We start from the raw sequence: 13,082 nt of genomic DNA, 5'->3' as shown, positions 1-13,082 counted from the left end.
GCCATCAAGCATATGAAAAGGTGAGCTCAATATGAATTGCAGGGGGCACAGGTTCGATCCTTGTTTGGGGAAATGAGATCCCTCATGTTGCAGAGCAGTCCCCCCAACCTCCTCCAAAAAGATGCTTGACATCATAAAGAAATGCAAATAAAGACTACAAGAAAATATCACCTGCATCTATGAGAATGGCTATTATTTAAAAATACACACTCACAAAAAAAAAAAAAAAAAATACACACTCACACAAAAAGCAGAAAAGAACAAGTGTTGGCCAGGACATGGAGAAACTGGAACTCTTGGGCTAGTGGGAATATAAAATGGTGCAACCACTGTAGAAAACAGTATGGAAGTTCCTGAAAAACGAAAAATATTTAGAATAACCTTATGATCCAGTCATTCCACTTCAGGGTATGAGTGCGCGCCCAGTCATGTCTGATTCTTTGTGACCCCATGGACTGTAGCCCATCAGGCTCCTCTGTCCATGGGATTCTCCAGGCAAGAATACTGGAGTGGGTTGCCATTTCCTACTCCAGGGGATCTTCCCTACACAGGGATTGAACCTGACTCTCTTGAGTCTCCTACATTGGCAGGCAGATTCTTTACCACCACGCCACCTAGTATACAGCCTAATTAGAGAGAGAGAAAACTGACCCCAAAGGACTTAAAATATGTTTGTTAAAGCAAACATTTCAGCTGGTTTTCCTTCTTTGAAGAGTTAATAGAAATGTGTCAAAGAATATTTACCAAGGAGCTAAAGGGGCTCCTTTCCTCTCCTCCTCACAATTAAGTCAGGTCAAGAGATTTGTATTCAAAAGGATAAGACAATATCATCTCAGAGACAACTTTCTAAGAACCTAAAAGAGAAAATCTTTATTGGCACTCTAACCAGCATCCCCAGCAGCACGTCACCTCCTGTCAGTTCCCTTTGAGTTGTGATGCTTGATTTTTCCCACCTTTGCATCTAATGACTGCTGTGCCTTAGAGTACCAGGGACACGTGGCTCTGTGATAACAGCTTACTCTATAAAATGCACTTCACCTCGTAGGAACAGACATGCACCAAAACTTGGGTCATCATTTAAGTGAACAAATTCACTCCCAACATTTAAAAGCTCAACTCCATTTTTCCACTCATTAAAAACAGTTAACATTAACTTTCCTCCTACCATTTATTCCTATAGCATGGGTGATTTAAAAGGATAGAAAAGCACATATTCCAAAAGAATTGAAAGCAGAATATAGAAGAAATATTTGTACAACCATGTTGTACATGCATGCATGATAAGTAGCTCAGTTGTGTCCGACTCTTTGTGAACCCATGGCTCCTCTGCCCATGGGGATTCTCCAAGCAAGAATACTGAAGTGGGTTGTCATGCCCTCCTCCAGGGGATCTTCCTGACCCAGGGACCATACCTGCTTGTCTCCTGTGTTGGCAGGCAGGTTCTTTGTTCACCCCTAGCACCACATGTTTTATGTGGCAGCATTATCACAACAGCCAAGAAGTCTAAGCAACCTAAGGGTCCATCACCAGATAAATGGATAGAAAAAATGTGATCTATCCATACTGTGGGATGTTAATCAGCCTTAAAAAGGAGGGAATTGTGACAGCATTGATGAACCTAGGGAACATTAAGTGAAATAAACTGGTCATGAAAGAATACTTTATGATTCCACTTACATGAGGTACTTAAGAATAGAATCATAGAGACAGAAAGTAGAATAGTAGTTGCCAGGGGCTGGAAGGAAGGGGAATAGAGAGTAATTGTGTAATGGGAACAGAACTCCAGTCTTGCAAGATGAAAAAGTTTTGGAGATTGGTTGCACAACAATGTAAATATACTTAACACTACTGAACACACTTAGAAATGATTAAGACAGTACATTTTTTTAAAAATTATTTTATTTCCCTGCATCAGATCTTAGTTGCAATATGTGGGATCTAATTCCCTGACCAAACATTGAACCTGGGCCTCCTGCATTGGGAACACAGTCTTAGCCACTGGACCACCAGGGAAGTCCGCATCCCATCCTTTTAAAGGTTCGTGTTAGTGATTTATACTGTTGATGCTGACCTCAATCAGCTGGCTGCGGCAGTTTTTCATCAGGTTTCTCCACTGTAAAGTTACTCCTCTTTTTCTCTTTTCCATATTGCAGTCTTTGGACAAAAGTCACTATGCCCCACCCAGACTTAAGAAATGGGCACTTTCCCTCCACAGTATTGAGAGAGAAGTTGTCTAGAGACACAATTTGGGGTTCTGCATGGGAGATGTGTTTTTTTTACTCAGTTTATTTAACCACTTATTTATATCAGTATAGACCCATAGATACTTGTTTTATATTTTGGGTTCTACTATAACACTGTTTTGTTGCTGGAATTGTCCCTCTTTGGCTACTGGGAGTTCTCCTGTGTCCCTTTGATGCCCTTATCAGTGGATCTTTTGGTTTGTTTTTAGCACTTCTTTACTTTCTGGTATTACCAGTTTCTCCAAGTTCATGTTATGTATTTCTTGCCCCAGTCCTAGAACTAGCCATTTTTACAAGGTGCTCTGATTCCTTTTATTGGAAGACATTAAAAACCAAGATCTGGGCGCTAGGTTGTGTTCATTGCTACTGGAGTGCAAACTTACACTGAAAACTTTTATTGTGGTAAAACATACATAAAATTTACCATTTTAACTATCTCTGAGTGGACAGTGCAGTGGCACGAAGTACATTCACAACGTTCTGTAACCATCACCATCCATTCCCAGAACTTTTCATCAGCCCAAACTGAACCTTTGTGTTCATAAAACAGCTCCCCTTCCTCCAACCCTCAGCCCCTGGTAACGACCATTCTACTTTCTGTCTCTATGAATTTAACTATTCTCAGTCAGTTCAGTCGCTCAGTCGTGTCCGACACTTTGCGACCCCATGAACCGCAGCACGCCAGGCCTCCCTGTCCATCACCAACTCCCAGAGGTTACCCAAACTGTCCATTGAGTCGGTAATGCCATCCAACCATCTCATCCTCTGTCGTCCCCTTCTCCTCCTGCCCTCAATCTTTCCCAGCATCAGGGTCTTTTCAAATGAGTCAGCTCTTCGAGTCAGGTGGCCAAAGTTTTGGAGTTTCAGCTTCAACATCAGCCCTTTCAATGAACACCCAGGACTGATCTCCTTTAGGATGGAGTGGTTGGATCTCCTTGCAGTCCAAGGGACGGTCACTAATATAAACGGAATCATAAAATATTTGTTCTTTTGTGTCTGGCTTATTTTACTTACCATGTCTTCCAGGTTCATCCAAAGTTGCAGTTATCAGAATTTCCTTCCTATTTAACAGTATTCCGTTGCATGTATATAACACACACACTTTTAAATATGAAATTTTAAACTATAGATACTATTCATTTTTTTCTAGCAGCTTTCCCTTCACCCCAAATTTAATTTTCCTTCCTCAAAATATAGAACTAATATATTACTATCTAAATGTATTCATTTCCTGAGTTTGGATGGGAGTTCAAATAGCAAGAGTACAAAAACCACATTATCTGAAATCTACCGGATTCTTGAGTTTTGGATAACAAACACCAGAAGTTCAAAACCTAAGGAATGCTTGCTGTTTAGTCGCTATGTCTGACTTTTTTTTGCAAACCCATGGACTATAGCCTGCCAGGTCCTCTATCCATGGGGTTTCCCAAGCAAGAATACCCGAGTGAGTTGCCATTTCCTTCTTCAAATACTGCTCATTAAAAAAAAAAAAAGTGTACCACTAAAAAAAAAGTCTTCACGTAATTGTTACAATATTGTTTCTGCTTTGTTTTGGCCATGAGGCACCTGAGATCTTAGCTCCCTGACCAGGGACAGAAACTGCATCCCTGCACTGAAAGGTGAAGTCTTAACCACTGGCCTGCCAGGGGTGTGCCCTGATGATTTTTTTTTTTTTTAACTCAGTATATTACTATAAAGAAAGCTATAGACATTCAGGGCCTATGCTTCACCTACATAATAAAGATTCAAAAAATACTAAGTAACAGTAATACACCCTTATTTGTTGGTGATTGGCTTACCTTCTAAGAATAAGACTGGAATCAAAATGAGGTCAGCTGTTGGCAGGTATGACCCACTTGTAAGAATTAATGAGTGGCTGAAGAAATCACGAGACATTCATCAAGAAAAGTACAACTGTATCAAGACATTTCAAGTTGTACCACAAGTCGTAATCTACCCGAATATATTATTAACCTAACAAACAAAAAACCTATACTATGAACCACACATCTATCGGTTCTATACAGATTTACTGATTGCAAGGCCCTCCCTTCCCCCTCCCACGCCCAGGTTTTAAATCTAGTCTTCTTAACCGTAAAGGCAGGGGTCCTAAAAGAACCGTTTGGGAACTTGCAAAAAAAAAAAAAAAAAGAAAAGCAAATTTTCAGAGATCCTGTGATTCATAGATCGCTATGGGCGCCAGGGAAAGGCATTTAAACCAGCTCCTAAGTGATTCTAAAAGTCTCCAAACTTTCTTTTTAAAACTTAAAATTTATTTAATTGGAGGATAACTGCTTTACAATATTGTTAGAAACACTCTGGCAAAAAATACGTACAATGTTTCCCTGTGAACCGGCACACGCATTTTCTGAGGGGGTGGGGGGGGAAACCGTTAACAAGAATCGAATTCTCAAAGTGGGTCTAAGAACTAAAACTGCGCTGAAACATCTCGTACGGAAATTCAGCGGCTTCCAGTCAACTAGCTGCACTTTCGTTAGTTGTTCAATTCAGCATTTTTTAATCTTCATGAAAAATTTTAGAAAAGCGGAAATTTCACTCTCTTCGGAAACGATACGCCTTTGATGCTCAATGCCTGTGATTAAATTTCCTACAATAAAAGGAAAGACGGAAATAGGGCCTGTGACGAATCTGCTGCTTCAGATGTTAAGGTCCGGTCGGTCTAAGAAGAAGAATCTTCCGTCGCGACGAGCTCGGCACAGGCGTCGGTGGGAAAGGAAGACCGAGCTTTGCTGAGGTGAGAGGGAGCGGCCAGGTGGAGGAGGGCCCACCCTGGCGAGAAGGACGAGGGCAATCTGCCTGGATCGTGTGTCGGCTCGAGCGTGGGCCGCCATGTTGAAAGCGGGCAAGGCGGTTGCAGGGAACCTCTTGGGGTTGTGTTGCGAGGAGCGGGGGCGATAGCTGGGTTAGTCTTTCCTCCTGTGCGCACCCGAATGAGGGGCTGGCGGAGGTAGCCTCCAGGGCCGGCGGCTGCAGGAGTGACTGGAAATATAAGCCTTTTCACGGAAACTTCCGCCTCAGCGTCCAGGTCCCCACTACGCATGCTCTGACGGCTCGGTGAGCCAGCCTTCAAGGTTTCCCACCTGGTGGGAACCGCGGAGAGTTTCGTTCTGCAGATTCAACCTGGGGAGGCTTTCGTTGTTTATTTGCTTAAGAATAGATTTTACTTGCAAAATAATTTGGAATTATAAAGCGCTTTCAAAGACACTACCTTATCTCATCTTCATATAAAACGCGATGAAGAGGCATTTAGCATTTAACAAATGATTTAAATTTTGCCCAAGAGAGCACTAGATCTTAAACCTGGGTTTTCTGACTCCCAATCCAGAACTTTTTCAGTTTGCACACTTCTGTTTTTAATGGCTAATTGCCCAACCCAACCCACCTCCACCTTGCACGATTCATCCCATTCCCGTTTATGAAGTAATGACTGAGAATTGAAAAAACCAGAGAGAGTCTAAAAATTTGTAGGAAATCTCAACGTAATGTTACAACGGAGGAAATACACCTAGAAAGATAAACGAGAACCCATGAAGTCCGCTGTTCCCTTGGTATTTAGTATTGATAGGAGCATGCAGATGAGGGAGAAAACAAAATTCATCTTTTATACCTTTGTAATTCCAGATTTCAATTTGAAGAATTCTTACAGCTTTCAACAGGAGCTCTGACTGTGTACAATAATGTCAGGTTCATCTGGTGGATCTTTGCAACCTTTTCCTGTGAAATGGGAACGGGTCTCCTTCCCACTTGGTTGGCGTCGCCGTCAGCCTTCAACACCCAGACCTAGCCTGCTTTTTCCTATCCCCATTTCAAGCTTTATATTTTATGATAGCCATCTAAGGAAATAGTTAAGAGCTCAAGCTCTGGAATCAAAAAAGCCCTTGGTCCTAACTCCACAGCTGGGCTACTTCTGTGATTTGGGACAAAAGATAACCTTTTTGCATTTCACTTTCCACATCTGAAGTGGCAACAGAAGTACGTGTGTCCTGTTATTGTTGAGCTATGAAGGGAGGTAAGTGCTTAGCACAGTGCCTGACACCTCCTAAGTGTTCTATACTTGTATAGAACTTGTATATAACTATAGTTATTACGGTGTTTTTTTTTTTTTCCCCCTCTGCAACCTTGTCATGGAAGCAGGAAGTAAGATTAGAATTTTAAGAATTTTAGGGCCATTTAGAGAATACCAGAGCAGAGATCAATGAAACAAGGCAATGATGGGACTTCTCTGGTGATCCAGTGGTTTAAGACTGCTTCCCTTTCAGGGGCTGCAGCTTCACTCTGTCCTTGGGGAACTAAGATGATCTTGCATGCCAGAAGGCAAAAAAAAAAAGTAAAGATAATATAGCCAATGAAGATCACCAGATATATTCAAAAGAGCCCTGATTTTTAGTAACATATTTCAGCATTGGCTCTAAAGCTGCACAGAAGTAGTCACATTATTAGCAGGATCTGATTTATTCCAGCAGATTCACATAAGTCAGTTATCATGTGTCAGACTTAACCTTACCTACACTCTTTAAAAAAAAAGAGAGAGAGATCTTGTATCAGATGAATGGATGACTGTGTGCTTGCTGGACTCAAATTACCATTGCAGTCAATACTCAACCCCTAAAGCATAAATGGACTATCAGCTAGAGAACTGAGAAGAAACCCTGTCTTCCTTTTGAACTGAAGCGCCTGAGGCTGGGTCACTGTCATTTTGACTCTGCTACCTGTTTACTGCATTCAGAGCACCATTTTCCCTTGTAGCTTTTCAGTCCTTATCCTTTAGTAATGCACACTGAGATATTTACAGATGAATGATGTAATATCTTGAATTAGTTTCAGAATAATCTGGGAGGGAGATGTGAGTGGGGGGCACAGATGAAATAAGATGGGTCAGGTGTGGGGTCATAGTTGGAGCTGGGTGAGAAATTCATGGAGGGTTATGCCATTGTTTATGTTAGTATGTGTTTGAAATTCTTGGTTTTTGTTTTCTTTTTAAAAAATTATTATTGGCCACTCTGCTTACAGGGAAGATCTTAGTTCCCTGACCAGGGATGGAACCCCTGCCCTGGCAGTCCTAACCACTGGACCACTTGTAGAGTTTCTTAAAACCCCCTTTTCCATAGAAGTTCCCAGGCTGGTTTTCCTAGGACCATTTTAAAGTTTCTGAAAGGCAAGCCTGGATTTTGATTCTGGATTTTGATCCATATTGCCACATTAAAAGAGTTTGTACATGCCCTACTATGGCTAAGCTGGATAATAAATGTATGCCTTAGACCCCGGCATGTTGTCTTCCCTGGTCGGGGGGTGGGTGAGAGCACCCTGGAGGCCCACTGCCCGGCTGTGATCCTGTCTCCCCTATTTTCTAACTGGGAGGCCTCAGCCTTTGCTTCCTCCCCTGTTGGAAGAAGGGATTTAAAATAGTATCCACTTAATGGGGTTGTTGGAAGGACTGAAGGCAGAGCTCTTAGTAGGTGCTACATAAACTTGCTTGCTGTGCCCCTCCTTAGAACATGAATGATTGGATGCCCATTGCCAAGGAGTATGACCCACTTAAAGCTGGCAGCATTGATGGCACCGACGAAGACCCGCACGATCGCGCCGTCTGGAGGGCGATGCTGGCACGATACACCCCCAACAAAGGCGTCACGGGGGACCCCCTCCTCACCCTGTTTGTGGCGAGACTGAACCTGCAGACCAAAGAGGAGAAGCTAAAGGAGGTGTTTTCTCGCTACGGGGACATCCGGCGGCTGCGGCTAGTGAGGGACTTGGTCACAGGCTTTTCAAAGGGCTACGCCTTCATCGAATACAAAGATGAGCGTTCTCTGCTCAAAGCTTACCGGGATGCTGACGGCCTGGTCATCGACCAGCACGAAATATTTGTGGACTATGAGCTGGAGAGGACTCTCAAAGGGTGGATTCCTCGGCGACTCGGAGGAGGTCTGGGTGGGAAGAAGGAATCTGGGCAGCTGAGATTTGGGGGGCGGGATCGGCCTTTTCGCAAACCCATTAACCTGCCAGTTGTGAAAAATGACCAGTTCCGAGAGGGGAAGAGGGAGAGGAGGGAGCGGTCTCGGTCCCGAGAAAGACACTGGGACTCCAGGATGAGGGACCACCATGACAGGGGCCGGGAGAAAAGGTGGCAGGAGAGAGAACCAGCCAGGGCATGGCCAGAAGGTGACTGGGAGAGAGAGAGGGACTTCAGAGATGACAGGGTCAAGGGGAGGGAGAAGAGGGACAGAAGCAAGTAGACTATCCCTCCCCCTCTTCCTCCCCAAACCCAAAGGAAAGTGTAAGAGTGCAGGGATACCGCATTGCCTGTGTACAGAGTCTAAGTCCAGTGGTTGAATAAAACTTTCTGATGAAAACGAAAACAACAAAACCTTTCCAATGATAATGGGTTGGGTAAGCTTTCTTTTGACTCTGGAACCCAGTTTCAAGCTGAACACGCTGATATTGTATGAATTTTCTCTTCTTCATCTTATGAGTGTGTGTGTTAGTTGCTCAGTCATGTCTGACTAAGGTTTGCAACCCCATGGACTGTAGCCTGCCAGGCTCCTCTGTCCATGGGATTTTCCAGGCAAGAATACCAGAGTGGGTTGCCATTTTCTCCTGCAGGGGATCTTCCCAACCCAGGCATCGGACTTGGATCTTCTGCGTTGCAGGCGGATTCTTTACCATCTGAGCCACCAGGGAAGCCCCTCTTCATCTTACAGTTTTTTCAGTTTTTATTATTTTCAAAAATCCTTTGCCACACCTCATGGTATGTGGAATATTGGTTACCAACCAGGGAACCCAGGTCCTTTGTATTGCCAGCATAGAATCTTAATCACTGGACTACCCTGTTTTTGTTTTTGGGCTTATGGGCAGCTTGCAGGGATCTTAATTCCCTGACCAGGGGATTGAACCTGGGGGCCCTCAGCAGTGAGACTGCAGAGTTCTAACCATTGGATCTCTAGGGCATTCCCTTCATCTTACGGTTTTCAGTTCAGTTCAGTCGCTCAGTTGTGTCCGACTCTTTACAACCCCATGAATCGCAGCACACCAGGCCTCCCTATCAGTCACCAGCTCCCAGAGTTTACCTAAACTCATGCCTATTGAGTTGGTGATGCCATCCAGCCAGCCATCTCATCCTCTGTTGTCCCCTTCTCCTCCTGCCCCCAAACCCTCCTAGCATCAGGGTCTTTTCCAATGAGTCAACTCTTTGCATCAGGTGGCCAAAGTATTGGAGTTTCAGCTTCAACATCAGTCCTTCCAGTGAACACCCAGGACTGATCTCCTTTAGAATGGACTGGTTGGATCTCCTTGCAGTCCAAGGGACTCTCAAGAGTCTTCTTCAACACCACAGTTCAAAAGCATCAATTCTTTGGTGCTCAGCTTTCTTCACAGGCCAACTCTCACATCCATACATGACCACTGGAAAAACCATAGCCTTGACTAGACGGACCTTGGTTGGCAAAGAAATATCTCTGCTTTTTAATATGCTATCTAGGTTAGTCATAAATTTCCTCCCAAGGAGTAAGCGTCTTTTAATTTCATGGGTGCAATCATCATCTGCAGTGATTAACGACCTGTTATTTGATAAGCTTGAGAAACAATTTTGTAGTCGCCATAATTTGGTAGTAGAGGGCTTTGTTTTGATTTTTTTCTCCCATCTATTGGAAATGACCTTTTTGAAAGTGTAGCAAAAAGAGGTGATGCCTGGAAACCATTTGCATTGATCTGTGACTCTCAGGAACCTGAATCTGGTCAGGATCAAAGTTGTATCTTTTCCTTCTTTATGTCCATAGTGCAAGGGTTTGGTTAAGTGAAATTAAAAATAGGATAGAAAAGTGAATCCAAGGAGATTGTCCAGAGACAGAGAACCAAAAGCCAGTCCTAGCAGTGTTCTGGGTCAGTAGCCAGCTTCTCTTGAACAAATATAACTCCATTCTCCAGCCAAGTGCTGACTACTTTTTTTCCCCTTTCCTTTTTTGGTGGGGTGACTGGCATTTAAAATGAAAAACCAAAGTTGCAGGCTGTGAGGCTATGGACTATGGCAATCTTCCAGCCCTTGGAAAAGAGAAAGTTCAAGAGAAGGGAGAGTGAAATGAAAGTGAAATCCACGAAAGGTCAGTATCTAGTTCTAATGGACTGATTTGCCTTTTCCCTCGACCATCTGGCCTCTGGTTTGTTTAAAAGCTGGATATATTGACCTTAACTTCTGAGCATTTTGAATAAGTGCCATACTATTCCTATGGTTTTCAAGAAACTGACATTTAACATTTTTGTTTTATCCATGACTGTATCTTTGAAAGTTAAGTTCTTAAAATTCAGGATGTCTCATGCAGAATAAATGCCTGATTTAGTATCAAGATTCACACATTCATTACTAGGTTTTTGCATCAGGAGTATGAATCTCATTGTTAGGTTGGGGACCTGCAATATCTTAAAATTACTGTTAGCTGTTAGAACCATTTTAGAAAAATATACTCTTTCTCGATTTCCTGTGCAATAATTTACAATGTCCTAAATCTCAACCATCTTGCAGGAACACCTTTCTGACTTCACCCACATTTCATGTAAAACATCTGTTATGGGTTAGAGTTAGAGTTAGCAGGTATACTAGGTAAACGAGAGATCCCCATCCAGGAACATGAATTGTGAGATGGCTTCAGAAGTAACACATCCAGTGGCAGTGTTTTGTTTAGTTCTAATTTTTATCTTTTGACCGTGCCACACAGCATGTGGGATCTTAGTTCCCCAACTAGGGATTGAACTTTCACCCTCTGCATTGGAAACATGGAGTCTTAAGCACTGGACCACCAGGGACGTCTCCAGTGGCAGTGTTTACATAGTCTAAGCTGGCATTTATCAGCCCTGAGTACCAGAACATGAATGAGTGAAAAAAAATATACACACTCAGACCCTGCCTCTGGACATTTGGGTTTAGTCTTGTATCAGCCCTGATAATTAAAAAAAAAAAAAAGTAGGACTACCTCCCTTTCCCCACTCTGCCCCATCCCGGCAGGGACTGTAGCCATCGACGTGGCAAAGGCCAACTCCCTCTGACCTAGCAGTTCTGCTTCTAGTTTGTTCTGCAGGTTGACGCACAAGTATGAAAGTGCAGTGCTGTTTTAGGAAAACTGGAAGCCACCTGTCCACCCGTGGGCCTGGACAAACATAAACACACTACACTCTGTATGCTTGACCAGGATTCCTCAGCACTGGCATCGACATTTGGGGCTGGAATATTCTTTGGTGTTGGGTGCTGGGCTATGCATTGTAGGATATTTAGCAACATCCCTGGGGCTTACCCAGGATGGATGACAACATCCGCACCAGCACCCCCCACCCAGTTGTGACAACCAAAAATGTCTCCAGAGAGCGCCAAATATCTCTGGGGGCCAAAATCACCCTTGGTTGAGACTCAATGTCTCTTATACTGCTGTGGAGTTATATCTAGGGTATTCTAAGGAATGAAAAGTACAGCAGGATGTGTGTATCATATGCTGCCATTTATGTAAAAAGAACAGAAATATATGTATTTTACATGACTGCATTACTTTGTCAACAAAAGTCCGTCTAGTCAAGGCTATGGTTTTTCCAGTGGTCATGTATGGATGTGAGAGTTGGACTGTGAAGAAGGCTGAGCACCGAAGAATTGATGCTTTTGAATTGTGGTGTTGGAAAAGACTCTTGAGAGAGTCCCCTGGACAGCAAGGAGATCCAACTATTCCATCCTAAAGGAGATCAGTCCTGGGTGTTCACTGGAAGGACTGATGTTGAAGCTGAAACTCCAATACTTTGGCCACCTGATGCAAAGAGTTGACTCATTGGAAAAGACCCTGATGCTGGGAGGGTTTGGGGGCAGGAGGATGAGATGGTTGGATGGCATCACCGACTCAATGAACATGGGTTTGGGTGGACTCTGGGAGTTGGTGATGGACAGAGAGGCCTGGCGTGCTGCAGTCCATGGGGTCACAAAGAGTCGGACACGACTGAGCAACTGAACTGAACTGATGTATATTTATAAACTGTTTCAGGAAAAACACCCAGGAAACTACCAAGACTGGTTACCCCAAGGAAGGGCAATCAATCGTGATGGGGGGAGTTTGATGGGGGATCAGTTTTGTTGTTGAGTTGCTCAGGCGTGTCTGACTCTTTGCAACCGCCTGGACTATAGCCCGCTGGGCTCCTCTGTCCATGAGATTTCCCAGGCAAGACTGCTGGAGTAGATTGCCATTTCCTCCTCCAGGGGATCTTCCTGACCCAGGGATCAAACCCACGTCTCCTGCATTGGCAGGCTTTTAAACTCTCTGAGAGTAAACTCCGATAGTTCTAATGGCAGTCGGGTTGGAGAACCATTACTCTAAACCAACATTATCCTGTCTGATTATTTTTCGTAGTGATCTGTAAACAGAGTTCATGTAGATTCTGTAAACCAACCTGATGATTTCTTAGCACAACACAGTAAAACGTGCAGAAAGCAGCCCAGTCAGATGTCCTTGAGTGCTCTGTCGGGAAATGGTATCTCTTTCAAGACTTGCACCCTAGGTACCCCATTGGGTGGAGAAAAAGCATTATTTGGGCAAACCCCCAACTTGCCAGTTGCAGACAGGGCATCTGGCTGTCCACCACAGCCCCATAAGTCAGCCAGACATCAGTGGTCCCCAAGCCATCTTTTCACCCCCCACCCTCTCTTTGCCACCTACCATCCAGCATCCCCTAGCACTCCACAGCCCACTCTCAATCCACTTTGGGAATCTTTGTCTTCTTCCCAGGGGACTAAGTATTTGACACAGTAAATGCTGAAAAGAAACAAGATGCCAATAAAAAAGAACACACACAAGAACC

The 13,082-nt window shown here is 43.7% G+C and overlaps 1 protein-coding gene across 1 annotated transcript; it reads left to right on the top strand.

Moving 5' to 3' along the window:
• The first annotated feature begins 4,642 nt into the window (after positions 1 to 4,642).
• Positions 4,643 to 8,623, top strand: SNRNP35 (small nuclear ribonucleoprotein U11/U12 subunit 35). Its single transcript, XM_040250745.1, has 2 exons — positions 4,643 to 4,998; positions 7,757 to 8,623. Exon 2 carries the CDS (start codon positions 7,760 to 7,762, stop codon positions 8,495 to 8,497), a length of 738 nt encoding a protein of 245 aa, XP_040106679.1. The 5' UTR covers positions 4,643 to 4,998; positions 7,757 to 7,759; the 3' UTR covers positions 8,498 to 8,623.
• Positions 8,624 to 13,082: the final 4,459 nt, after the last annotated feature.

Source organism: Oryx dammah, unplaced genomic scaffold (genome assembly GCF_014754425.2).
Source record: "Oryx dammah isolate SB20612 unplaced genomic scaffold, SCBI_Odam_1.1 HiC_scaffold_12, whole genome shotgun sequence".
Taxonomy (NCBI): domain Eukaryota; kingdom Metazoa; phylum Chordata; class Mammalia; order Artiodactyla; family Bovidae; genus Oryx; species Oryx dammah.
Note: the sequence above shows the minus strand (reverse complement) of the source record. Positions and strands in the feature narration are given on the sequence as shown.